Source organism: Empidonax traillii, unplaced genomic scaffold (assembly GCF_003031625.1).
Source record: "Empidonax traillii isolate 1590-97213 ecotype Southwest subspecies unplaced genomic scaffold, ASM303162v1 scaffold20:size5563877, whole genome shotgun sequence".
Lineage (NCBI taxonomy): Eukaryota > Metazoa > Chordata > Aves > Passeriformes > Tyrannidae > Empidonax > Empidonax traillii.
The window spans coordinates 2,385,378-2,410,429 of NW_020955213.1; the positions used below are offsets into that span (position 1 = coordinate 2,385,378).

The window sequence follows — 25,052 nt, forward strand, 5'->3', positions numbered from 1 at the left end:
ATACGATCCCATGCACAGCCATGCTGTGTCAACACCTCCTTAGCCTGGGATTTACAGCTGCTGGGCGAGGGGCCGAGACAAAAGTGGTGTTAGAGGCGTTTGCCCACCTGTCCCCGCCAGCAAAGGGGCTGATACACCAGGACATGGCTCCTATGGAGGAAATATGACATATGAGATGTTAGGCCCTCCCACAGGAGAATCACAGTTCAAAGGAAAATCCATTCTGTCCGTGCTGTCCTTGGGGCAGCCCATCCTGGTGGCCAAAATGCTGTGTTGGAGGGGCTGCAGTCAGTTTGTTGCCTTGCCACTGGATGGCTCCAGTCCCTTTCCTGTGCCTCAGTTTCCCCACAAGAAGAAAGCCCTTAATCCCTGTGTGGTGTGCTCCTGTGGCAGGCTACAGTAGTGGCTGAAACCCCCGACCTGCTTCCCCAGATAAAGCTGCTCCCAGGGAACTGCCAGGAGGGGGAAGTTAAAGCCCCAGGGGCCCAGTGCCAGAAGGGCTGCCAGCCTGGGCTCCCTGGCAGCAGAGTGTACGTAAAACCCACTGTGGGCTCTGCCCTGCATCTCCCACATGCCAGAGCTAAAAAAAAACTGTGAAGCACAGGCTTGTTTCCCAAGTGCCCAACACAGTAACTGGTGTGGGAAGTTACAACCCATTTCAGTGCCAGTCCTGCACCCCAAGCCCAGTGCACAATGCTGTGGGATCACCTGGCTCAGCAGCTTTGCTGCCTGGCACAACAGCCCAGCTCAGCACCTTGGTCACCCCCACCGTGTGCAGGAAGAAATTATGCACTTACCTCCTTGTGCTAACAGCCCAGCCACACATCCTCTGAAGAGGAAAGGACAGAAGGGATGCCCCATGCTCAGCAACCAGCAGCGTAAGAACAGCCTTTGAAATCCAGGAGAGCTTAGCAGCAGGAGGCAATAACGGCCAAGAGCCCTTAATTAATCAGCTGCACTTGTGCAGCAGGAGAGGGCTCCCTGGTAAAGCTGCCCCATGGCAGAGCCCCCTGCCAGGCTGCTGCCTGCACCCCCAGCACGGCCCACCGCTCGTGGAATTGCTCCACACCTCACACGGCAACTTTCAGCCTGTTTTGTTTCTCCAACAGACAGTGGGGGATCTCACACCACAGCAGCCCAGGTCAGCCAGGACTGTTGGCTCAACACCATCTCCCTTCAGGCATGCACGTGCCCATTTATAGGCACGCTGGCCAGCCAACACCTGCAGCAGGACGGTGCTCTGTTCTCATGCCTGGCTGCCCTTAGGTTTCAGCAAGAAATCACTCTAACCCTTTGCAATACAAGGTCTTGCTTAGCTGCCTTGGGCAGCAGTTAAGATTAGTTTCAGTGATCGAGATCAACCGCTTTGAGCAGGCCTGGGCAGCCAGAAAGGAGCCAAGGCATAGGGGAAGCAAGGAGACTCACTGATCTGAAGGGCAGGAGACCAGGAGAGCATCCCCTCACCACTCCACATCCCCTGGCAGAAACCAGGCAGTTTCACTGGGGTGGCTCACAGACCCACAGAGATATCTGTGTAAAGGCCAAGCCACCCACACTGCTCAATCTTGCAGTGTTTTCCACAAACGACCCTGGCAGCATGAAGGAATTCTCCCCTTTCTCTGGAATTTGGAAGCTTAACTTCCAGGGTAAGGGATGAGCCTGGGGATGCAGCTCCCTGCCTGGCACGCGGAGCTGGCACGCAGAGCTGGCACAGAAGCTGTCTCTGTTCAGCTGTTCCATGCCCATAGCACACCACCTCCTGTGAGGGCGAGGCTAGCCAGGGGCTCTACAGAACAGCAGCAATTACCTGCACTTGTGCTCTCTGATGGGTTTTCACATGTCCAAGTAGGCAGCTCTGTTTCTAAGTCAAAGAACATGAGACCAGCTCTGTTCCTCCAGACAGCGTTTCTCCAGCCTCTCAGGCATTAAGTGCCATGGGGAGTGTTGTGCTTTGCAGGTGGTTTAGGCTCCTTTCAAAACCAGGTTTCAGCAGCTTCAGGAGTAGACAGGACAGAGGCAGGACTGTGGCACACAGTTAGTGCATTGTCTCTGGTTCCGGGGGTCTCAGGGAGAAGAGCTGGGTGGGTCCTTCAGAGCTGCCAGTCCCCATGTCAGCCACACCACTGGCCTCCCTCTAGGGAGGGAGCTTTCTCGGCAGCCTGCACTGTGTTTACCTGCTGTACTTAGCAGGTAGCAAGGCTTGCAGGATGCAGATGGTTCACCCTCCTCCTTCTCTACAATCTCCGAGACCCCCACCCCCCTCGTGCTGCAGCTGCTGCAAGAACAAACATGAGATGAGGAAAATTGGTTTTGGATTTTTATTCCTTTGTACTCTTTAAGCAGGAGTGACTGAAATAGAAACCATCATGAGTCCCATCAAGGGGAATAAAGGCAGGGCAGGCCGTCGCCCCTGCCCTGTGCCAACTTGTATAAACATCAGCCGTCGCTGTTTAGTAACTAGATGGTTTTCAAACAAGTCCATGAACGGTCATAGACTACACAGAACAACATGCCAGTTCACAACAGGAAACAACTTATGTGTACTTCTTGATTTCATCATACAAGACTAAGACAAAAGCACCACCCATTCCTCGGAGTACATTCGACCATGCACCTTTGAAAAACGCCTTGGAGCCCTCATCCCGGGCAATCTTCCGCCAGCAGTCAAGAGTGCCAGTGTACATTATGTCAGCTGCAGAAGACAGACAGCTTTAGCAACTGGATGCCCAAGACCCCCAACATCCAGGTCAGAAATGGCCTGATGTATCTGACAGCTTCATAACCTCAAGTGCATCCCCCCATTTCTTGACTGACTTTTTCCAGTATTAGTGCACTGGAGGATAAGACTGCCCAGGAGATCCAGGAGATACACTGCTGCTGCCTCACTCTTTGGAGACACTGGAAGGACTGGTTTGAGCAGAAGGCAGCAACTGTTTGCTTTGACACCAACACTTCCAGACCCAAAAGCTATTGCACAGTTAGCCAGGCTGTGCCTGCTACGAGGGTTGTCTGTTCTTGCCCCAGAGACACTAGTTTGCAACATCCTTGGGCAAGTTCTGCTGTTCCTCCCTACTGACAGACATAGGGACTTGTGCAAGCCCCTTTACAGGTGTGCTGTGCAGGCCAACCCACCCATGCCCCTGCCTGTCACCTGCTTCTGCAGCCCCTCCCACACCCTGCTTACAGGAGGTGAGGATATCTACACGAGCTGGTGAAAGCTAAGCCACTCTGCCCTCACCTCAGCTCCAACACCAACTGTTGATTCAGGGATGCCCTATATCTCCTATAAAATGAAGTGGAAACTTACCTCCTTTACGGCCAGACTGCATCATCATGCGACGGCGAACCGTGTCAAAGGGGTAGGAGACCAAACCAGCGACAGCGGTGACGGTCTGAGCAATCATCCAGCTGACAACGATGTGGGTATTCTTTGGGTCTGGGAGCATGCCTGCGGGAGAGAGGCTTTGATGAGCACGGCAGGTGAGCCACCAGCGCTGCTGAAATGCACTGCAGGCCTACTGCAGAACAGCGTCTCCCTTTCAGTGCCATTTTGGTCAACCTACCCTTGGCGGTGTCGTAGATGCCAAAGTAGGCAGCTCTGTAGATGATGATGCCCTGGACAGAGACACTGAAGCCCTGGTACAGGCCCTTGAGGCCATCCGAGCGGAAGATTTTGACCAGGCAGTCACCGAGCCCGCTGAACTCTCGGTCGGCCCCGGCTTTACCCACGTCCGCTGCCAGGCGGGTTCGGGCAAAGTCAAGGGGGTACACGAAGCAGAGGGAGGTCGCGCCGGCAGCACCGCCGGACGCCAGGTTACCGGCGAAGTACCGCCAGAACTGGGTCCGCTTGTCCACGCCGCCCAGGAAGATCTGCTTGTACTTATCCTTGAATGCGAAGTTGAGGGCCTGGGTGGGGAAGTACCGGATCACATTGGCCAGGTTGCCGCGCCAGAAGGAGAGGACGCCCTGCTCCCGCGGGATGCGCACCACGCAGTCGATGATGCCCTTGTAGTGCTTGTCGGCCGAGATCTGCTTGCTGGCGTGTTGCACCTGCGGGGAGCCCACACGCCGCCGTCAGCGCCGCCACCCCGCGACCCCCCGGGCCCGCCGCCGCCCCCCCCCATCTCCTTGCGGCGACCTTGCGGCGGCCCCCAACGCTCACCTGCAGCAGCAGCTTCACCCTCTCGATGGGCGCGACGGCGGTCTTGGAGATGGCGGCCGCCACCCCGCCGGCGAGGAAATCCTTGGCGAAGGACACGGCCGCATCGGTCATGGCGGGAGCGGCGGGAGCAGCAGGCGATGCCGGGCGAGGGAGGCCGAAGGCGGCGCTGAGGAGGGAGGGGGCGCCGCAATGGCCGCTTATATAGGGGCGGGGGCGCGCGCGTGGGCGGGGCGCGCGCTGCGCTCGCCCGTTGGCTGCGGGAGGGGGCGGGGCCGCCGCAACGGGCGGGGGGAGCGGGATGGGGGAGGATCGGGGAGACCGGGATGGGGGAGGATCGGGGAGACCGGGATGGAGGGGACCGGGATGGGGCACTCTGCGTTGCAAAAGAGCGGGATGGGGGACCGTACCGGCACCGCGGGCGGACAGGGTTATAGTTATATCTATATACGGCCCCCACTTCTCCCCCAGCTCATCCCCATCCCGGGCACCCTATGTAAGGCTTCGAGGCTCCCTAATTTACGGACACGCACAGGCCCACATCTGACCGCTCCCTGAACCTCAGCCGAGACACTCGCTCAGAGACCTCTCAGGATACCGCCCCCCCTGCACACATGATGCTGCGGGAGTCACCGAGCTCCAAGAACTATATGGAATCCCTCCAAGTATTGCACGGATTCCCTCCGTCAGTCACTGCTGAGCTCAGCTGGGGTGCCCAGACACACCCCCCACCAGGTACCACCCACCATCCCCATCGCACAGCGGCATCCAAATGGCACTCGAGTGACGCTTCACCTACCCAAGAGTTCAGCCTTGCTATTCAGTGGTTGCTCGTGATCACACACCATTTCACATGTTAGTGATCCACTGCTGAAGCACTTTCTTTTGGAGCTGTCTCAAATATTAGTGCTGCCTTTTGGGGTGTTCATCATGCACAGATGTGATTACAAAGGAGAGGCTTGGTTGATAAAAGGTTAGTAAGTGATTTATAGGTCGTAGGAGTGCATTACAATAGAAAGGTGGTATTAGCACATCAGAAACAAGTTAGAGGTACCTTTTTGACTCACTTGACTCTTATGAGGTTTGAAGAGCTGATCAGATATTCATATGCACCCATCGTTCAATCTTTAAATCTATTCAGAAATACAGTATCAGTAAAAACATACAGGTATGTTGGGACAAGGTAAGAAATCCATTCCTTCCCAACACACTTATAAGTCACATCTTATTCATACATCTCCAATAGGTCCCAGCATTATTACCTGCACTGTGCTGATAGGGAAACTGAGGCACAGAGAAACATGTTCACTAGGCAGGTTGATTAGAGCCAAAGCACTTACAGCCTCAGTGTGATGCACAAGCCACCAGATCTCCTCTCTACCATCCTAATTTTTCCTATCAATGCTTGTGTTTCTTCTCCAAGAAGAAAACCAGGATGAAGCACCACTGCAGCACAATGGAGCAAGTCCACTAAGAGATACGGCAAGACCTCAGCTGTAGGATACATCAGCAATGAGTGTTAGGTGCAGGGTAGGCCCTACAGTTATCCCAAATCTTTTTGCAAGTTTCTCTCCACGGTCACAGACTATTCATGTATCGATCTGCCAGTGCTTTATCCCACTGTGACCTGTCCTAACCAAGCAGTTTCTGAGATTTACTTATTTCCACCCATCAGGCATTATAAACAGTGCAAAAATGCACACAGGGAGCTGTGCAGAGCAGCAGCAAACCCTGTACTGAACCCAGGCTGCTGCAGCTCAGGCTGGAGCAGAGCTGGTGTGGGCACCCTTTCCCAAGATGCCGTGATTCCCACCCTGCCACAGCCTGAGCCTCTGAGACACGCTGCAGGGGGCACAGCCACCTTCCCACGGGGACACAGGGTTTGGGTTTTCTATCAGAAGACACTGGGATGGGGCTGTTCCATAGCTGAACTTCTACAAAGGAAATGGAGCAATATCACAGGTCCTCAGGTATAACACCAAGATGATCTTTTATTGTCCAAGGTTGGTCAGAGGCCCATCAGCTGCACTGGCACTGGCAGTAACCTTGTGGTCCGGCAGAAAGGTTCCTACATACAGGATCTGTCTGCAGCTCCTGGATCACAGCAGTTAAAGTGGAGCAATCTCAGGTGGTGTGCATGGTGCTATTCTGCTGGTACGTTCCAGGCAGCACAGCAGGCCTAGGTCTGTGCAACAGAACTAAAAGGTGATCTAATATAAAAATAGAGCTTTAAGAATACCGAAACAACACGACAAGGCTCGTGGCTCTGAAATACCTAACACACCTAAGAACTGCATTTTTCAGGAAATATTTCAGTTAGAGAACTTCAGGAAAACTATTTTTCAAACTGAAATAATTCACATAGGTGCAGTAACAACACACGAGAAAGGGAAGAAGATCTCCTAGTATGCACTTAAGTTTGCAAGATTGTCGTTCCAGTATATTGCAGTCCATTTTGCACATTACAGTTCTCCCTTAGCAAAAGCACAGTTGTAGCAGCATATTTTCATCTTTGTTCTGGAGTTTCACACACAATTATTATTCTTGAGTAAGTCTCAGAAACTGAGGCGTGGATTTGGGAGTGTAACTGAACTGAGACTAATTCTGGCTTGGCAGAATGCCATGTCCACATAGCATCACTAAAAAACCTGGAGACTTCAGCAGAAATTCTTGCATGTTGCATGGATTCTAGTCTGTTTTATCATTTTTGGCTGACTTGGCATCTCAGATTGCTTAAGAAAAACCATTTGAATTTTTTCTTAATGGCTTTGAAGATACAATTTATAATCTCATCTCTGTTCTCTTGCCTTTCTGCAAGTGCTTTAATCTCAAGTGGCTACTCGGCATTAAAAAACACCTAAAATAATGCCATTTCAAGTTCCACGAGTAAAGAGTTTTCAAAGGGGTTGCAAGTCTCCTCTTCAGTATGCGGCTGCTATTTATATTGTTTATATCCAGTCAGCAAATGAAATACAAGGTTTATTCTTTCCTGTCACAGGTGTCTCAGTACTAAAATCATGCAATCCGCCGAAAAGCCGGTACCTGCAGCTCAGTATGTCTTTCTTGCAAAGTTCCTTAAGAAAGGTAGTTTGTGTATCTGCAGTGGACACTCTGATGTCAGTTTTCAAGAGCCGATTTCCTTGGCTCAAAATTTTCCCTTCGGAGGCGCTTTAATTCTCTCAGTTCTTGTGGCCGTAAGCTCTGGTCCACGCCAGGAGTCAGCTTGTAATTTAAGGGAGATTCAATATAACCATTTCTGTACAGACAGACCCGCTTGCAGAATTCAAAGGTGCTAAACATAACACCAAAGTATGGGACAATCTGACAAAATAATAATGAAAAAGCAATGTTAGAGTCATTAGTAGCATTCGCAGCTTAGATGAAAAAGGAAACTTCTAGGACTTCAGATCTGATCTGCTAATAGATCTGTCCTCATTTATATACAATCAGAGTCTCACCTCAAACTAGGCTGGCACTTGCAGCATGCTAAAAGTAGGAGTTATTATTGGTACATAACTAATTATAATAATATTGTGAGGAACAAGGTCTATGCTAGACTATAGATTATTACAACTTGTCAAATACCTAAGCCCCTGAGCATATCCTGGTAGGAAATGTGGAATTTATTCTACACACAGCAGAGTGACTGCTCAATTTCCTTCTTTTTCCCATGCAGAACCAGCAGCTCTAGTGCCGTGTGGCTTTGCACCAGTCAAGGTAGGGCAGGCACAGGCAGCCCATCAGAATCAATCACACTGTCACTCAATTAGCACTCATTAGCTGACCTGTATTACGCCATGTAGGTAATCCTCATCACAGCACTATAAAACGTATTTATGTAAACTAAATTACATTCTGTTTAAGCTACTGTGCTTTATTTCATGCTTTCAACTCAGCAAGGGCTGTAGTAACCAATACACATGCATTAGATTGCTGGCTGGAAGTGCTGCTTTGGACTTCTGGGGAACTGGTTTATACAAGCACAATTTTCTTTACAGCTCAATACAACACGTCAAATTACTGGGGCTCAGCTGAGGAGGAGAACTCGTTTAGCTGTCCTAAGTGGATCACTTGCACTCCCCAATCCATTTCCTACCTTGTGTGTTAGCAGCACTCCCTCGGCTAAGAACATTCATATGAGCTTGAAAGTAGTAACACTTAGAAGCCAACTTACATTTGGAGAAATTCAATACAAACAAGTTCCAAGGCTGGTTTCTAACCTGTTCTGTCACAGATCAGTTGTTCGTAAGCTGCTACTAAGTACAGAGGAATGCCACAAACTTTATAACCCCAACTGCCCAAAACTATCTCGATTACTTTAGGATAGCATTGGATTGGGATGAAAGCAAAACCTCACCTTGAGCAGACTGGGTGTGAGTCCACTCCAAAGTCCAAGCACACCTTTGTGCTTCACAGTTTGCCGGAAACAGTCAGCCATGCCAGTAAAATGGACATCAACTCCTCCATAGTGGGGAAGCCACGGACTCTGGGCCTGCCAAGAGACACCCATGGGAATTTAGAGCAAGCAGAGGAAAACCAAAGTAATTAATTATTTTCTCTATTCTGGTACATAAGGAACACTCAATGCCAGGTTTCAGCAGACTGATCTGGATTCTTCCCAAAAGAATCAGCTATTTTGCATTGAAATACAAAATAAAAAGGGAGGCAATTCACTCTCTGATAGGTATGAAAGAGAACAGTAATTTCACACAGCACTTTCTTTTGTGCCATGTCACTACATGGAATAAATCCCACCCTTGTGAAGACAAACCATCCTAACCAGAGCCACATATCCCCTCAGATCCATGTCTGCCAGCTGCTCAGGTCTGGGTAGAGGTATTTCACATCCCTGGCAGTGGAGCACCTATGAGAGGGAAGCTTGGAGCTGGTTCCTGATGCCACACTGACTTGCTGTAACTCTGATGGAGCAGCTGACTTGAGTCTGGCTGCCTAGGCTGTGTCTGCACGGCACTGAGAAGGGTGAACTGTACAATGGGCTGAGCAGCAGCAGCAAGGCAAGGACAGAGATTTCAGCCCAGGCTGTACAAGCCCACCAAGGGCTGCAGGGCAGCAGCTGGTGCCCATGCTCAGTATCAACATGTTCGGTTCACACAGGCTGGTAAAAGTCAGCTTAGGAGCATCCTGCTGGGCTGCAGTTACATTTCCAGCTGCAGTACAGACTGTGTCTGTTCACATGGAAGAAGAGTAGTTGGTCATTTTTAACAGCTAAATCCTTTCTTCATTAATCTCCTACTGCGTTAGCACAGACAGGATAACCTGACCTTCAAAAATCCCCTCCTCATCCATCTGTGCACATGAAGCCATGGGTTTATTTTGCATTGTCCAATCAGGGTTTCACTCCAACACATGGCAAATGACACTTCTCAGTCAGGGGTGAGTGGGGACCCCGGGACACGGGTTGATGACTTGTATGTGCAAATTGATCATCGTAAGGCAGAAGTCTGATAGAAATGGGACTTGTACAGTTCACTTATTGATGGGTGTCATTATCCCCACATTGAGCTGAAACACCATATAGTGTAGCAAATTCTCCCTTCTTGGCCTGACCAACCTACAGCTTCTCAGGGCTGCTAAGCCTATGACAAGCCTTTCATAAATCTACAAGTGATGATGACATTTTCTAGATGCCTCAGCTATAGCATTTCAAGGACTTGGCAACTGAGATGCTGAAAAATGCAAACAGATCAAAACTCATGCTCTAGGTGTATAAGAGAAATTGCTAATCAAATCCACACATCATCATTTTCTCTCTTTCTCCTTTTTTTTTTTTTGTGTGCATGATTGATTGCATGTGAAATACTTCTTATGGCAAAAGAAACACCTCCTGCACAAAGACTTTCATGTCTGTACTGCAGAAGATGCTGAATGCTGCATCTGAGACTCCAGGAACCAGTTCCACTAAGAATGGTGGTATATCAGCACCAGCGATGCTTAGAAGAACACTCAAATTATGTAAGTATTCCTAAAAATGCAACAGCAGTCATAGGAGAGCTGGATTCAAAAGCCTGTTCTGCTTTCTGGAATGTCAGTCAAGTTCCACAAGATTTTCTGGTACAGAAAGTTACAGGAAGTGAAGAGGGACAAGTTTCTGAAAAGCTTCAGGAAGACAGGAATGCTGTTAATACGCAATTCCCTTCCTTTATCAGTCCCTTTGTGGTAGGCAGGGCATGGCCTGCCAAAATTAACTGCATGAGCTTGACTTAATCTCCTTCATTACTGTATACACTGCAGAGCCACACATCAAAGGTTTTGTTTACAGTACTTCTGCCTACAACACCAAAACCAGCAACAAGCACAGTGCTGGTTTCAGTAAGATCCTGCACAGAGTAAACACTGCCAGAAGACAGTTAAAGGAACAGGTAATAAGTCAACCCCCCAGATTTCCAATCTGCCCACAGACACTGACCTCTTAAGAGATTTGCTGAAAAATTATTTATAGCAACATTCACCAGAGACGGAGCCGTTTTCAAGATTTCAGTCTGTGGAGTGAAGTATGTGTTGCCAGTCTTTCTGCCTCACAGGAGCTGTATGTTTTTAGGACTCTAGTTATTGAAGTAACTATTTGTCCACAGAATCACCTACTGCAAAAGGAAACCTAAAAACTGTATCGGTGTATAGTTAAAACTTCAGTGTTTTGGAACACAGCTGAATAAAGTTAAAATGCATTCATAAAAGAGAAATATTTCCAAGGCATTTCATTTGGCACTGTTTTTAATGAAAACAATAACTGTGGGTTTTGGGTGGTTCTTCCTCATCTAAGCACGTCCACCAGACTGCAATCCTCACAACCACCCCATGGCAACAGAGCCAGAAATGGAAGGAACAAAACAGATCAAACTAGTTTCTCTACCTCTTTTGCAGGAACCTACTATGACATACAAATCAAATCAAAGCCAATCTCATACCAAAAAGTCAGGTTTATGACAGAGACATTTCACGCACCTCAAAGCAGCCTGAATTCCTTTCTTTTGATACCCCTTGATGCAATGGGCTGCTGCATGGAAACCTGCTTGTTATGAGCACTTTTAAAGACTTCCTTCCCCCGTTACAGCTGTCTCAAACTGCAGGAGGCTGGAGATACAACTCCCTGTGCTGAGAACAGAGTGCCAAGGTGTTAGTCATGGCAGGAGCAGAGCTAAGTTGCTTATCCCTTTACCTCTGATGGGCAGTGGGATGTCTAAATGATTAAAGCACATCAAATGCAGAGTTGGCTCCATCTGCTCTCTCACAAACACAGTATTTTCATAGCCAGAGGCCACCAAGTCTACCAAGTCACTGCAATACATCCTCAAAGCCAGCACTCTGCTCTACAGTGACAATCTAAACCCAAGAGAGACATACACAAAAAAAAAATCCCAACTACCTGCACTCACTTTTTTTTTTAATAAACAAAATATTTAAATTAGGATGAAATGTCCTAACAAAACTCAGGTTAATCGTTATAGTTAATTGTTACCTGAAGACTCTTCAGACATCGTCTCTCTCATTGTCCGCGTTACAAGGTGACTGCCAGAACAACATAATCCCATTTTGGGAACTAATCTCACAGACCCTTTCAGTGACTTCCCCCAGCCTCTCTCCTGTGCAAATAAAAGCTTTTCACTAGCCTTTTGGGACATTTTGGTTTGCAATTATTTCAATTTACATGTATCAGAGACTGTCTGAAAATACTTCCCTCTCAATTCATGTATTTCCCTCCCCTTCCCTCTTCATAAATTTTGTTGGTACAAATATTTACTATTTCTTTTTTTAGTAAGCAGTACTTGTTTGCACAGAGGATGAAATACCAAGTAACAGCGAATAGCTGCCATTACTAGTATGGTACCCTGATTGTAGATAGAATAAAATTGCTTGCTCCTTCTGTATTTTCAACAGATTCAGGTGTCCTACACTTCTGATCAATTAAAAAAAAAAAAAAAAAGGTACAGGAAGACACTTTACATGCAGCTCAAGAGTTCACACTCTTAATCTGGAAGCTAAAAGAAGAAGTCTTTGCAGTCTGGGTTAATAAGGGCACACGCAAAGGGTAAGTGCAGCTGTAGTTCAAAGGAAAGGAAGGACAAAGACTGCAGTTCTCATTCAAGTTAATGCCACTCCAGTCATCAGAAATTTCACTCAAGTGAAAGCTGAATGCTTGAAAGAGTATTTATATCCATTCCAAAAAGAAAGAATTAAAATGTAAAAAATTATTAATACTGGGGGGGGGGAAGCATTCTCTTGGGCTAATCAATCCTTCCTCCTAGAGGTCAGCCTTACTTGGCATTCACTGTCTTTTCTGTGTCAGTGGTTTGGTAATTCTGACATACCCCTGGCTAAAGTCCACCCAAAGGTATTCACGCACGTAGGGAGATAAACCATGACAACTATCAGGATACAATCAGTTCAGAGCAGAGCACAGCTGCTGACCTCCAGCTCCCTGCACTCTAGGAACACCGTGTCCTCTGTAACCTGAACTGGGGCCAAATCATCTCACCTTTCTGAGTGAGCAAAAAAAGTCTGACTCTGCTTTAAATACATTATCACCAGGCCTGTTGTACCTTGAGGCTTCATGGCTTGTGGCAGACTCCCTCCTTTAATACTGAACCTAAACTTTCCCTGCTTTTAACACCTGTGGTATGAAGAAGTCTTTAGTACAGAAGTCTTTTTCCTCAAGGCAGGAAAGGTTCCCTTTCATGGGCACCTCTGGGTGGCTTCCACATGCCACGATGGTTCAGTTCAAGCCCTACAAATGGGTGCACCATTTTCATGCACTAGTTTATTTAACGGTGCAAAACCTGAGGCAAAACAGCTTGGTCCCACACTTCACACAGTGGATAGCAATGCTACTTCCTGCATCTTCTGCTGCCTGTGTAGGAACAGAGGAGAAAATTAATTTTTTTATAGGTATTGGAGCTTTGAAGAGGGCATATTTCCACTGGCCTTATGTGGATGAGACCTACATCAAATCAAAATAAATCAGATATAAAAGCAAAGTGTCCATCAAGTTTCAGCTCCTCCTTATGGAGTATTTTGCATAATTAGTCATCACCTCACATGTCACGGACACATCATTCTAAGCACAGACAACTGAATACAAAACTGTCCTGTATAACCGATGCAAAAGTACTCATGTTGGGGTAACAGTGATAGCTGTATCTCCAGAGACATTATTGTCCCCTGGCTGAAAGTGGTGGCTATAATAGCTGTGCATGCACAGCAGTGAACCCAACCTGTGTCAGGCTGCGCCAGCTGGGTGAGCTTACTGAGTTAAAAACGGTGGGCTGAGTTAACCCATCTGATCTGGCCCAAAGCAGATTAAAGAGCTCTCACTCACACCACACTGATCACAGGGCTGCAGAGGCTGTAAGAAGCTGGCAGCCATGCTCAGCTGGCGCTACCAAATCCAGGACTGGGAGCGTGTGGCCACTTCAGTGTCTGGGAAAACGATGTGGAGAGAATTCCATGCTGCCCTCCCTCAGACTTCCTGCATTTCAAACGGGTGCAGTGGTTTCCTGCTTTTCTTCAGCAGGCCACTGTGTTGCAGTGCTACTGCTGTAAGCTACTGCTGTATTCTACTTCAGGGTGAGTATTACGTAATTATCACACCACGGATTCTTGGATGAACAGGGTTAGAGACGACTAGGCATGGCACGAGCTGTCACAAGGCAGACCTCACTGCTCAGTCCTGCTTCCAATTCTTGATTTACAATTTTTTTTTCTCTTATTCAGTTTTTCCACTAATACTTTTCACTGTTTCAACTTAACTGAGAGTCTTCACGATTCTCTCCTATGGAAGTCTGGGGATTTAAGAGAAATGCTTCTGAGGTTTGCTCAGATGCACTAAAGCTAATCTAGGCGGTTACAGAAAGCAAAGCCCATGTTATGCTCTCTAGCTTTTTTCAGGCATTGTCTCAATGATTTATTGGACCAAATACTTCCCAAAACAGTAGGGCACTATTCTGCAACAGCTTCAGAGAAAGCAATATAAAATATTTTTATGTCAACATCAACAAATCAATAGAAAATGCTGGTAGCTCAACACATTTAGACACAGCAGAAAAGAGAAGGAAGGAATGGATTTTACCACAACCAGAATCTGATATCTATTCCTTATTTGCTGGTAATCAGAGGAGCCAGGCTGACCCCAAGTTCATCTACCACTCAGGATGTGGGGACCTGGCTGATGCCTGAATCCCAGCAGCAAGAAGGGGAGACCATAGGGAGAAGTAAGACAAGAACTCACACTGTAGCCTCCCCTTAGAGACAAGACTCCAAAATGTTTCACCTATCTGTGCGCTTATTTTCACACTTGAAGGAAGTTAATATATCTGAAATCTCCACTCTTCTGTCAAGTTTAGTTGGAAGTTGGACAGTAGGACCAAAAGTAACTGGGGGCAAGGACAAGGACAGGGAGCTAGCGGCCCTATAAGCCTTACTTACACAGGAAATCATACTAGAAGTGGTAATATTGCTACTTATTTGCTTCCACACAATGGAATTTGTCACTCTATGTGGTCAAATGGCTCCATCTCTGAGAATTTTCAAGGCTCCCATGCCATTCACTGTTAAAGGGTCTCCCTGCACAAAGATTCAGAGCACGTATGCTTTCGAGATGTCGTGTGAACCACATGACCCAAAAAGGATTTCTATATTTTTAAATCAGGTCATGACTCCAATAACTGTCATATTCCCAGCTGACAGGAACACAGATCTCAGCACCAGCAGTGACACCACAGCTTGTGAGCCTCCTGAGGCTGCCACACCAGCCCAGAGACCATCCCAAAGACAGAGCACTCTTTGCAAGTGACTCATGTTTAAGCAAAGCAGGAGCACTATCTCCTCATCTCAGCAGGCAGGAGGACCATTTATCATTTTCTTTTCCCCAACTCTGTTCATAACCCCACCACTGGGTTCTAACTACAACAACTGTTATCATGCAAGGAACATAGGGGACTGTTTTTAAATAAATACTAAATAACTGCTACTTTTAAAGAGAGGCTTTCACTTTAAATTAGCTACCTCACAAAGGGAATAACTTCCTAATTTTCTCCAGGTTACTAAGAACTGATAGCATTTACAACAGATTTCACATTTGCAGAGCACCCCATGTTCCCCAGAACTAAAAAAAAAAAAAACCAACAAAAAAAACAAAACACATTGCAGATTTATAGGCAGCTGAGGCCAAACTGATTCACTTTTGTCACTGAAAAGAGGCCACTTCTTGGGTGACACATGGCAACAGTCTACACTAACCAAGACCAGTGAGCCTGTTTGTTTGTGGGAATGAAGAGAAGTCAAAGCCTGGATTTTAAAAGAGAAAGATCAGTACTGAATAATGCTTTTCCCACAGAGATGTCCTCGCAGCTTGAGGATGCAGTGCAGTCAGCACCAAAAATGTGCTGAATCCTGCAGTGTACTAACAGTATGCCTATTCTGTATTACAAGGGTTTTATTGCAAAACTGTATCTGAGTAGCATTTACTGGTGAAGGAGAGTTTAAGGCAAGTTTTAGTCACAGATATCAAAACCCATCAAAATATGGGGAGAGGGCTGAGCTTCTGAAAGCCATGCAAAATTTGTTCATCTGAGCGGGTGAGAAGTTCTGTACAGTTGGTAGAATATCTGTGAATCTTTGGGGACATCTCTGTGCCTTTTGCCTTAAAAAACTACCAAAGTCACAGGTCAGTTTGGAACGGAGGCTGAGAAGTGACACCCCGGGGTATCTGAGCCCACCTCTGCATGTCAGGAGCCCAGAGGGAAATGCCAAACTTGGGTATTGGGTTTGCATTGACCATTTGCATGCTTGTAGATTTTCATAGCCTGGGACTGGTGCCATTCTAATAATAATCTTCTGTACAGCCTGTAACAGCTCTAAATTCATCTTCCCTTCCTGAAATGCCACAGCTCAGTCCAACAGGCATTTATGAATGTTATCATAGGCAAAAAGATGATGTGGGGGAGTGGAAACATATTACCAGTGCTTCCCTTAGACTCATTCAAAGGAAGATATTTCCCTACTGAAGGTGGAAAAAAAAATGAAAAAGAAAAAAGCATTCTTGGATGCAAGTCTGCAAGTTAAAAGTCCAGTACTTGAATATGGCTTAGAAACTGGATTTAACAAAGAAAATGATACTGTGAATTAAGGAAGGAAAGTCAAGAACAACAGTCAGAAGGATATAAAGGTCAGTAAGTTTTTGTTCAGAAATGGATACATCATAAAAGTGAATCAGGAAAACATTTAGTATGGAACATGCCTTTGAATAACCCTCTCCTTTACTAATCCCCTTCTACAGGAGCACAACAAAAGCCATATTTCCATGCTGAAACATGCATACAGTACCTCTGAATTCTCTAACATGCCAATCAGGAGCAAAGTGAAAAAAGGAAGACAAAGGAATAAAATTAGGATAAGCACAACATAGAGGACTCACATATTCAGTAAGATTCGCTCACATTAATTAACATTTCTTATAAGGAAAACATTAAAGTGTATTTAACAAATACATCTTTGTACAGAAAAAAAAGCAAACCCGATGAAGATAATTCTAACAGCAAAGGGGGAAGGAGCCATGGTTACAGAACAAATCTGACATCATAAATCATCAGCAAAGCACAGAGGAAGAATTGTTCGCTGACAGTCAGCTCCTACTCCCACCGCTGTCAGTGACAGAAGCAGCTGACGTCAGAAGTGTAGGACTCAGATATGCAAAATGAGAAAGGACGAAACAAAATTATTACAACGAAGATTAAAAATAGCACCTTATCCTTCCTCCCATAGCAGAATTAACTTGCTAGCCCACGCAAACAAATCAAACAGATTGTCCAGGTGAGGAGATGGATGGAGCTAACTCGTCAGAGACTGCCGAGCATATCAGATAAAGATCTGAGCTGGATGTCCTGGTCTCAGGCTTGTTCTCCATCCCTGAATCAATGAAGACTGCCTTGTGTCCTAGTTTCTCATTTTTTGAAGCTCCTGACACTGCCTTACAACTCCCTGTTCCCCATTACCACCAGCCTCACTGGAAAAGTCTTCTTTAGTAACATATTCCCTCCATCTGTCAGATCAGTGGGACAGAAGGGAGGGAAGAGGAATCTGATACTGACCTTCCCAGTGTGCTGGGCTGCTCTCCACACACAAACCCAGTGTTCACTGCTCCAAAACAAAGCCAGCGCTTCCCTACGCTCACTGCAGAGCACACACCAGGCCCAGGGGAGCTGAAGGCTTTGGTATCTCCTCTTTCTATCAGCCAGAAAGGTGAATCACTGAATGGAGGCTGATCAGAATAAGGTGTCTGAGAAAAACTGATCAGATACTGAGAAGTACCTGCCTTCCGGCTTCCTATAGAACTCTGAACTGTCTTAAGCTCTTTTTTCCCCCCATTCTTTATTCTCTCCCATTCTAGGTCCATCCCTTCACTTGATACCTTTTCTGGTGCTGTACTAGACATTTCTCTCTTCTGATCACCGCCCCACAAACTGAACAGAGCAGGAGGTAAAGGCAAAAGAGAGCTGACCCCTTCAAAGCTGGGCCATACCCTGGTGCTAACTGTGAACACCAAACTTCTTGGATGACCTTGCATGAGTTCCAGTGAGCTTTTGGCGTCAGTTGTGGTGTGATTTTAAACAGGTCTCTTTTCTGATCAAGCCTCCATGATTTAAATCATTTGCAGTATCAAACAAATTACAGAATTTCACACCTAGGCAGCTGGTTTTTTTTGAGACACCTCTGCCTTCTCCCATGCCTTTAGAATAAACCACTGAACAGGAGGTGTTTCTCTAAGCTCAGATAAAAACTACTCAGTTGTTGCAATGTACTTATGAGGAAAAAAAATCCTTTCTTCATGAGCCTTTTTTTTCCCCATGCTAAATATTTTTAGCACCTCCACTTCCTACATACTTAGCAAGTAAATCCAGTTTCCTTATTTCTGGAAGTGCTGATCAGATGACTTGAGCATCCTTCTGGTTCAAGAGCACGGCCTAGTGGCAGGAAAATGAAAAGTGAGCCCGTCCCACTTTTTCACTTGCCTGCCATAGCTTGAAACAGAACCTCACACCAGTCACAGCTGAAAGCTACTTCTGAACTGATTCCAAAAACTGAATATCCAAGTAACTGTTGTATCAAGAGAAGACATTAAAAGGGAAACAGCACAGTAAATGCCTTTCTTTTCTTTTATTCTTTAGGACAACAGTACTGCTGTGAGCTGAAGGATATAAAGGAAAAGATGACTTGTGAGGAGTAATTGCTTCTCTTAGACCCACTGATACAGCTGGAAAAAATGATCAAGTTTTCGTGCTCAGAATGTCTCTCACCTGAGACATTTTGTAAGATACCTAATGAAAGGTCTCAGATTAAAACTTGACTTCTGGACACATCAACTACATGAGCTGGTCTAATAAAAGCCATTACTTCTCCTGCTGATATCCTTTGTAATGAGATGGAGAGAGAGCAGTGAAGGCTTCTGTGACATGACATCTAAGCCCTGAAAAGGGGAACTCGGGGAGCAAGAGAGGGAAATTCACAGTTTCACTGACCTTTTGCTGCCTTGTGGCTTGTCAACCAGGCTAAAACTTGATGAAGGGGAGAGGGACCTATATAATGATGTCACACCAAATGACTGGGTTTTTGTAAGAACACAAAAGCTTCCCATAAATCTGCAGGCCCATGAACCAGGCTGAAAAACCAAACTCGTGTGCCCTAGTCAGAGAGCCACCAGACGATGACAGGTATCAAGTGAATTACATCAGATGGGAGCTGTGGGGTAGGGGTTATTTTGTGGGGTTTGGGTCTTTTTTATATCATTATTATCAAACTTTTGGGAGAAAGGATCTCAAGATACGGTAACTCTCATGTTGCTGATGCTCCAGGAAAACAGCAGCACCAGCAGCTGCTAAGTCCCTTGTTAACCAGTGGAGCCAGAAATAAGAACAAGGACAGTTTTGACCCTTCAGACTTAATACCTGCTGTGTAAGTCTGTTGTGGGTGAGGCATAAATGGCAGACACACAGGCTCTGAAAATGACATGGATCTCATTCATCCTGCCTACCGCCAAGGGGCCTGAATTCCTGCAGCTGGCAAACTTTCTGCATGTATTTCACAGAAGGTTTGCCAGTTCTGAACTTTGAGAATCTGATGGAACTACTATGAAGAAGAAAAGAAATAAAGCTACACAGAGTCTGAGAGCACACATAAATCCCGTGGTAGTACTTGAACCCACCTTAAAAGTGTAACAAACCACTTGTAGCAATAATATCCACACTAAAACCAAACCAAAACAACAACAAACCAACAAAAGCCCAAATAAACAAAAAGCCCAACAAAACCAAACCCAAAGTCTATGTAGCCTACTGGTGAGAGAAATAAAGCAGCACTCATGATCACCTCGCTAGTCTTGTCCCAAGCTCTTGCAACAGGCACCTGTAACAAAGTACTGGTAACATGAATGCTCTGTACCTGCATCTTCCTCTTGACAGTCTCAAAGGGGAAAGAAAGTGTCTGTGCCACACCAGCTGCTACACAGCCATTTATGAAGTTCTGGAGAGGAGTGAACCGAACTACGGGCTCTTGCCAGATTTTGTCCAGACTGATGTAAACAAAGAATGAGCCTGCAGAAAATGGGACAGCACCTAGAAAGCAAATCAAGACAGGTTTATCTCAACACACAGTCCATTAAGAGAACAGAGCTGCTCATCCCATAGCCTAGAAAGATGGCAGGAGCTGCTGCCAGTTTATACCTCGCATTCCTAAAACCCAGTGCGGATTTTGAAGAACTTTAGTCTCTGGTTTGCCACCAAACACTCACATTGTAGCATCAAGATGTGCTGTTAGGGGCACACATTTACGTATTAAAACTTGCATGTTATCAGAATTAACTGTTTTAGTCTCATGTCAGGTTAGTTCTTTCTCCAGGTTATCTTTTTTCTGACAAGCTCTTCCTCAGTTCAAACCAACCCTAGCACTTGTGCAGGTAAACAGAGCTGTCTTCAGTCAAGCTCTTGAGGTATTATTCTGGTCTCTTTTGCTTGTTTCATGCTCTCATCAATTTTATAGTGGGATTATATATGTATTATTATTGTTGTTATGCATTTTTTATAGTGTCATGTTGTGAAAAAGTGGACTCAAATGGCATTTTTAAAGGCTATGGAGAGTAAATGAATAATTAAAATGTCATTTCAAGTAAAGAGAGAATATAACTAATCTTCACCTTTCACATCAATTATGCACTGCTGCTCATACTGGTTTTGCTGAGTGGCTTGAGAGACACTCTCATGCCTAGACAGGAATTAGGAACAGTGTGTATGTGTGTATATATATATATATTTAATGAGTTTAATGGTGAAAATCATGCACCCAAGCACAACTACACCATCTATAAAAAAAGGTAAAGAGGATACACGAAATGCTAAACATTTGGTCATAATTTGAAGGAATAAATCTGCAGCAGAGGTAATCAGCATTGCAGTGCCTCAAAAATCTACACATCTTCTACAAGAAGACATTTCTATTTGCTTCTGAAACCAAGTGAGCAAGTGAACCCACTACACAGCTGCAACAACCAACAGGCAGTGAGGGGATTTCCCCTGTTATTATTTTACCTAATATAGCCGGTGAAACACCACGGTAGAGAGCGTGGAGTCCTTCTTGATGATAAATTTTGTAAAAAGCATGAAGAATTCCCTCATAAGATGGTTCCAGTCGGTTCTGCACAATGAGCCGCGTTTTAATCACGTCAGTGGGGTATGTCATGATGGTTGCAACCATGCCAGCCAGACTTCCTGCCATGATGGCTCTCCAGTGGGAGATATGACCCAGCTCATCCGTGAAAAGTATAACAAATCTAAAGTAAATACATAAAAGAAGTCCTATTAGTGACACTGTGAATAAAACACGTGAAAAATCAAGGAAGATAATTCTTGATACAATTGTTCTTCTGTCCACAGGCCTCTTCAGCAGCAGGACTTGAAGCTTTAATGTGTAAATCATCCAAGATCTTACTCTACGTAACACTGCACAAGCATCCATCTACAGGGTGAAAATCTCTCTTTTGTCTTTTCATCTAGTGGATGAAAATTACCATGAGTTAAAACGTGTCTGCATGAAATTATCTGATCATCGGTTAGAGACATCAGTCCAGCACACCAGCCAAAGTTATCTCCTAAGAAGAAATATGTAGATAATGTCATCACAGGCCTTCTGAGAACAACTGAACCTTCCTCTGTTGCTTGTGTTAGAACGGGAGGGTCCACATGGATATGCCTCTATAGAAGACTTATGTCCAGGCACTACTATGCTCAGGAGGTTAAGTCTAAATTTGAAATTTTGAAACTGAAGCAGAGTTTTAAAGGCTACACACAACTCGTGCATTTGTGCTGCACAGAAGGACTTTTACATGGCAGGGCACTCCTACATCAGGGAGCAGTGTTATAGAGACAGAAAGAAGCAAGTAAAAACATCCAGAAGGAGAGTTTTAGCTAAAGGTAAAGAAACTTATTATCCTATTTTAGAAGCATTAACTGAACTGCCTAAACAGCAGATCTACATTTAACCCACATGGTGTAACCATGTCCAAAACAAAATGATTGGCAAATATTCACAAGTCACTGCTTGCTCAGCTTATGTTTTTTCACAGGAATGTGCATTTTCTACTGGATGACAGATCCCTGCATCTACTAGTCCTGAGCCCTGGGAGAGCCTGGGGCAGAAAGCCCAGCCAAGCAAAAGTGCATAAATGTTTTTCCTACGTGTCTTGTACAGTCCTCAAACCCACAGTGCCTGATTTTCCTGTGCGTGCACAAACGCGTGGGGAGGTGTCTCCAGGTACTACCCTGATAACATTTGAAACTGCCACGGAATGACAGTCCCTGCCCAGTAATTGCTGATGGAGAGTGGAGTCAGCCAACCCGCCCTTGCCCAGCCAGCTCCACCTACACCACTGTCCCTGGGGTGTTGGCTGTCATCAGCCCCACTCCTCCTTGCCACTGGAGTCACTGTTTACTTAAACTGCCCTGTAACACCTCTCTTTTTTTGTTTCTTGCCTTTATACATGCCATTCTCCTACTAGCAAACACACTGAAAAATCCCCAAATGACGTATCGAGGAATAAGTATTTATTTTCACATTTATTTATTTTCCTGGTAGCTTACTTCAACCTGACGTTCAGAACACCCTGTGCAAATAGAGACGAAGTATGGCCTTGCACAGGGAATACACTGTTTCAAGCTAAAAGAACAATGACGTTAGTAATTCTGCTCAAAACCAACTGGTTTATACTGGTGCAACACACCACCTTTTCTGTGAATTTTAAATGACATTTAAATCACTGTTTGTGCCTTCCCACTGCCATTATCCCTCCCCTTGCTTGACCACTGTACGTATTATGGCACAACAAAGCTGCCCAGTTTTAGGGTCACTTCACCTGAGGTCTCCTGAAGGGCACAGGCAGCACTGGGGGGATGACCTGCTGGGGCAGATGAGTGACAAACCCAGCGGGCTGGCAGTGCCAGCGAGCCCAGGCTGCTGCCCAAGAACCGAATAACCCACGGCCCAGCTGGGCGGAAATGTCATGTGCTGCCATGAACAGCTGACTGTGTTAAAAAAAAAAGAGAAAAAAAAGAATGAAGCCCAGCCTCCCTGAGCAGAAAAACATGCTGGTGCGTGCGAGCAGTCAGGCACTCCCTGGAAGGAATGAGAGATACTGGCAGATACTGGCAGCAGAAGGGAATCCTAGGAGACAGCACAGTCGGCAGAGCTCGGTCAGCACTGTTCCATGTTGATCCTGCTGCAACCCTTCCAGCGTTTACCTTGGTTTAATGGCAGTGCATTATCAAAAACAAGACCTTAAAACAAATAATGTCACGTATCAACGTCAAAACTGATCAAATTTGCTTAACAACTGCTGCACGACGGGGTAAAATATTTGATTCGTGATTTCGCTATTTTCCTTGATACAGACAATATAAGTACTCGAGAGCATATAAATGAATAAAGTAAACTGGATGCAAAGAGCAGATGCACATCTGGAGATTGTGCTGCATTTCTAAAGGAACTTGAGCAGAAGAGTTTTAAGACTATCGACCCTTTATCACTTGAAGAACACCTATGACTTCATAAGAAGTTGCAGGTGAAGAACACCTACGGTTTTATAGGCATTTGCTGGCATACCACCAGGTCCTAAGAACCGCTACTGAATAAAGTAAACAACTTATTAATAAGTTACGATTCGGGGTCCGTGCCTTTGGGGAGAGAGGGCAACCGCACAACCAGAGACATCAGACCAAACCCTCCGCCTTCCCCCCCCGCTTTCGAACGGACAGGAGGGCCGGGGCGAGCGCGGACCCTCCGGGAGCCCCCCCGGTCCTTACCGGCGGGAGGCGGCGATCTGGAGCGCGCTGTAGGGGCAGAGGCGCAGGCAGGCGGTGAGGTTCCCCTTCCAGAGGGCCCGCAGGCCCTCGGTGCGGCACAGGCAGCGCCCGGCTTCGCGCAGCCCCCGCCGGCAGTGCCAGGTGCCCACCTGCGCCAGCACCGTCAGCAGCTCCAGCGGCGCCGTCAGGCTGAGGCTGAGCGCGCCCGCCAGCCCCGCGCAGCCCAGCCGCTGCAGCGCGGTCACCCGGCCGTCCCGCCGCAGGGTGGCCATGGCCGCGCGGGCCCCGCCGCAGCGGAGGGAGCGCGGGGAGCGGGGCGGCGGGGGCTGAGGGAGCGGAGCGCGGCGAGCGGAGCGCAGGGAGCGGCCCCGCTCGGCCCGGCCCGGCGGGGCGCGGTCGGGGGAGGCGGCGCCGCCCGCCTCGGCCGCCGGGGGGCGCTCGCGCGGCGGGTGCGCTGTGCGGAGGCGGAGCGAAAACGCGGAGCGGATTGCTGGGACCGGGCCGTGCCCCGGCAGCGCCCCGTGCTCCTGCTGGCACCTGAACTCATGCAATTTCCATTTGTGTTGGCGTAAAAAGTGACTCAGAAGCATTCAGGATACTCCCCTTCGTCTTAACATGTTCCCACAGGGATCAAATGCATCCACCGGTTGCTGCTCATTCTCTGCACTGCCTGGACAGAAACACCGCATCCCAACTAATGAGTTCTGCTTTCAAAGCACTGTGCATTAATGCTAAAAGTGAGGGACAGAGTGAAAGGCATTAATGAGATTTACAAGGTCAGTTAGTTCAGGTTTTGTTGATATGCTGCCAAAGAAAAGGGGAAAAGGGCACAGGAATATAGGAGAAGAAAGTGGAATTGAGATACAAGTAGTGACCAGGATCTATGGATTGAGGAGATAATGGGTAGCAAGAAAGCAGTAGCAGTGATTTGACCCAAAACAGGATGCTGTTACTGTTCTGTTTCTTGTAATAAAAGCCCAAACAAACAAACAAAACCTAACAAACAAAAAAAAACCCCGCCCAAATTGAAACCTAAATTCAGTATCTTTTTACAGTGCATCCAACAGAATAGTATCAAGTGGCCCTTAGCCTGCCTTTGGCAAGAATGCTCTGCTCCTGATCCAATGGAGTATTCCCAGATCAATAAGAGAGAGAAAAGACATCTCTTTAGTTGCCAGGAGCTCAACTACTTCTGGTCTTGTATTTCCTTGGTAGGAAGAAACCATTTAATCACCAGAGAGGAGAAAAAACAATGATAAATGGATGTAAATAGCCATATATTAATACTGCTTGGAAACAGAAGACTTCTAACCATAAAAGGGTGATATTTCTTGCTAAGGTTTGCTTTTCTTGCTCGTCTGCACAAGACAAACCTCAGCTTAAGATTCTGAGCACTGGTATCTTCCATCCAGTCTTCCCATTTCCATTACTCATTTTGGGGCAAGTTTTTACAGAATTGTTCTGCATGATGAAATGAATCACCAAGTTACCTCAGCTTTCCACAGCACAATTTAATCCATGGAGAAAAAGGTGGT

The 25,052-nt window shown here is 46.5% G+C and overlaps 2 protein-coding genes across 4 annotated transcripts; both read right to left on the reverse strand.

Moving 5' to 3' along the window:
* Positions 1-2,303: 2,303 nt before the first annotated feature.
* Positions 2,304-7,316, reverse strand: SLC25A5 (solute carrier family 25 member 5). Of its 3 annotated transcripts, none has more exons than XM_027898636.1 (6): positions 7,202-7,316; positions 5,227-5,292; positions 4,163-4,328; positions 3,564-4,050; positions 3,308-3,448; positions 2,304-2,692 (listed from the first exon to the last, which is right to left on the reverse strand). In XM_027898636.1, the coding sequence occupies exons 2-6, from the start codon at positions 5,274-5,276 to the stop codon at positions 2,535-2,537; spliced, it is 1,002 nt and encodes a 333-aa protein (XP_027754437.1). In that variant the 5' UTR covers positions 5,277-5,292; positions 7,202-7,316; the 3' UTR covers positions 2,304-2,534. The 3 variants fall into 3 exon arrangements, with proteins under 3 accessions (XP_027754437.1, XP_027754429.1, XP_027754422.1); XM_027898628.1 differs by lacking the exon at positions 7,202-7,316 and adding an exon at positions 6,573-6,675; XM_027898621.1 differs by lacking the exon at positions 7,202-7,316 and adding an exon at positions 5,422-5,507.
* On the reverse strand, positions 5,123-23,816 carry SLC25A43 (solute carrier family 25 member 43). Its single transcript, XM_027898610.1, has 6 exons — positions 23,518-23,816; positions 20,752-20,993; positions 19,610-19,782; positions 8,517-8,651; positions 5,649-7,480; positions 5,123-5,544 (listed from the first exon to the last, which is right to left on the reverse strand). Exons 1-5 carry the CDS (start codon positions 23,787-23,789, stop codon positions 7,277-7,279), a joined length of 1,026 nt encoding a protein of 341 aa, XP_027754411.1. The 5' UTR covers positions 23,790-23,816; the 3' UTR covers positions 5,123-5,544; positions 5,649-7,276.
* Positions 23,817-25,052: the final 1,236 nt, after the last annotated feature.